Here is a 2,632-nt window from a genome sequence, read left to right as displayed (position 1 = left end):
AGTTGATTTTAATTCAGGCATGAACTGAATCTGGTTTTTTTTCTTTTTCTTTTTCAAATTTAAAATAATTCTGAATTTAAACAACCAATAACTCTTAAAAACCCTGACAATTTACTTTTAAAAACCTTACAATGAACTACCTTAAAACAGCTGAAACATCTAAATTGAGGTTGATCACAATCAATTATAATCAAAATCAATCAATTCTTCCCCTCCATCTTTTGCTTTTCTTTTCTTTCTTAATTGATAATGAAAATTAATACTCACACCTAAAAAGAGCACAAAATGGCCCTCATGTTTTCTTATTTATAGTAGTAAAATTGACCTATGAACTGTCAGAGCCTTGTCTTCAAATACCCAACACCATCAAAGACCTGAGTGCAGAGCTTCAACTGGAGAAGAAGAAAAAAAGAAGATTTTATAATTTTCCACAGCCTGAGTATAGAATTCATTTCCCCTGCTGCAGCCTCATGTGGTAGTTGATGTCATTAGTTTTCTTCTTTCTTCCCTATTTTTTTTTTCCATTTCCAGAGGATGAATCTGGAGACTCAGGGCTGGAGCAGTGGTGTGATACACAAGCAATTTCACTATCCATCCATTGACAAACAGGTGGTCCTTAACACAGGCGCCACGTGTGCTGTTTGAGTCCCTTAGAAGGTATCTTTACAGTGTTGATTGTTGTTCCAATAACAGCGTGTAGTGGAGGGAGAGAAATAATGAATGAAGATGGAATCCATCGAAGTGAAGTGGTGAAATTGGCGGTTAAACAATAGGGTATCAAATCAGGGTAGTCAAAGTCACACCACTGTGAAATTCTAAATAGAGGATTTGACTTGAGATAGAGAAAGAAAGACGCCAAATTTCCATAGTAAATCTTGAATTCTTGATAGGTGGTGTTGTGGCTTGTGGGTACCTGTGCTTCTGCAGTTTCGTCTGTTTTTCTTCCTTTCCTGGAACACGAAATCGAGTGCTTTCCGTAAACAGTGAAAACCCATCTAGGGTAGACCAGAGGCCTCTTCAGGTCATGTTGTTTTTCCTTTTTTTGGTATAAATTTTTTATTTTTATTTTTTTTGGGTAGAACAGGTCACCTTGATTCCAATCAAAGAAACACCTTTTTTTCCCCTTATCGACATGGATCCCAAGGGCTCGAAGCAGCAGCAGCAGCAGCCTTCAGAGGTACCAAAGTTCTTGAGTCTCCCGCAGCCAGACATGGGCGATAACAAACCGGCAGAAATCAAGGATTTTCAGATTGTGATTGCAGAAAAAGAGGAGGGGAAGAAGCAGTTAGCGCCCAAGAGAAGCTCAAACAAGGATAGGCATACGAAAGTGGATGGGAGAGGGAGAAGGATAAGGATGCCAGCTCTGTGTGCAGCTAGGATTTTTCAGTTGACGAGAGAATTGGGTCACAAATCTGATGGAGAAACCATACAGTGGCTGTTGCAGCAAGCAGAACCATCGATCGTCGCCGCCACTGGTACAGGAACGATTCCGGCCTCAGCCCTAGCTGCTGTTGGGGGCTCTGTTTCTCAGCAGGGAAGCTCTGTTTCAGCAGGTTTGCAGCAGAGGATCGACGAGTTGGGACCAGGTGGAGTTGGGTCCGGAAGTAGGACCAATTGGACTTTGGTTGGGGGTAATTTAGGCAGATCCTCTGTAGCCACAGGGCTATGGCCCTCTGTCAGCAGCTTTGGTGCAGGTTTTGTTCCTTCTTCGAGTCCATCCACTTCGAATTTACCCAGTGATACTTCGAATTTCATGCCTAGGATTGGGTTCCATGGCTTTGAACTGCCGGGTTCTAATCTGGGTCCAATGAATTTTGGCTCAATTCTGGGTGGGAACGCCCAGCAGCTTCCGGGGTTGGAGCTTGGACTTTCTCAAGATGGGCATATAGGGGTTTTGAATCCTCAAGCCTTGAGCCAGTTTTACCACCAGATGGGACAGAGCAGAGGTGGGGCTGGTCCCATGAACCAGCACCAGCAACAACAGCAACAGCAGCAGCCACAGCCGCAACCGCAGCAACAGCACCCTCCTGCCAAGGATGATTCTCAAGAATCAGGACAGTAATTAGTATAGTTGGAGGAGTTTCTATCGAAGAATTTTGGAGGAACAGAAAGACTTAGCACCACTGGAGAAGCTTTCTTTTCTGTGTACATGTGAGTGTGAGGGAAAGGACATTATGATAATTCAATCATTTTACTGGTGTTGGATCATAGAGACTGGATATTGGTTACTGGGTTCCGCTCCTTTTCTCTCCACAGCTTCGTCTAAGGCTCCAAATACAGGTGCTTTCTTCGTTCTCTTTCCTTTTCCCCCTACTTCACTTCATTGTGATCATTCTCCTGTTGAGGCTGTTGATTATAACTGTGTAACTTCTGGTTCAGATTCTGCAGGTTGGGTGAAAATTTGAAGTGGTACATGGCTTGGGTTGGACTTAGTTTCTTGTTTATTTCAAAGGTGTTTTCCTTATATATTGTAAGAGATCTTCAATCATTTATTATTAGGTCTGAACAGAATGATAGTCTGCTTGTTTGTGAAATAACAGAGGGTTTTTGTTTCCATTTTATTTCTTTGATTTGCAATTTCTGTAGGATATTTGGTATTCAGATATTCCACTCTAGTGTTCTAATGAGAGTG

At 42.1% G+C, this 2,632-nt stretch overlaps 1 protein-coding gene across 1 annotated transcript; it reads left to right on the top strand.

The window, feature by feature from the left end:
• Positions 1-319: 319 nt before the first annotated feature.
• Positions 320-2,111, top strand: LOC149006280 (transcription factor TCP20-like). Its single transcript, XM_089166507.1, has one exon. It carries the CDS (start codon positions 1,133-1,135, stop codon positions 2,060-2,062), a length of 930 nt encoding a protein of 309 aa, XP_089022633.1. The 5' UTR covers positions 320-1,132; the 3' UTR covers positions 2,063-2,111.
• Positions 2,112-2,632: the final 521 nt, after the last annotated feature.

The sequence above is a fragment of the Hakea prostrata genome, chromosome 8 (genome assembly GCF_041222555.1).
Source record: "Hakea prostrata isolate BN-2017 chromosome 8, UWA_Hpros_2, whole genome shotgun sequence".
Classification (NCBI taxonomy): domain Eukaryota; kingdom Viridiplantae; phylum Streptophyta; class Magnoliopsida; order Proteales; family Proteaceae; genus Hakea; species Hakea prostrata.
The sequence above is the reverse complement of the archived record's forward strand: the minus strand, read 5'-3'. Positions and strand labels throughout refer to the sequence as shown.

Excerpts from the sequence above, each read along its gene's own strand:
- LOC149006280 (XM_089166507.1), top strand. The coding sequence starts at position 1,133 with ATGGATCCCAAGGGCTCGAAGCAGCAGCAGCAGCAGCCTTCAGAGGTA.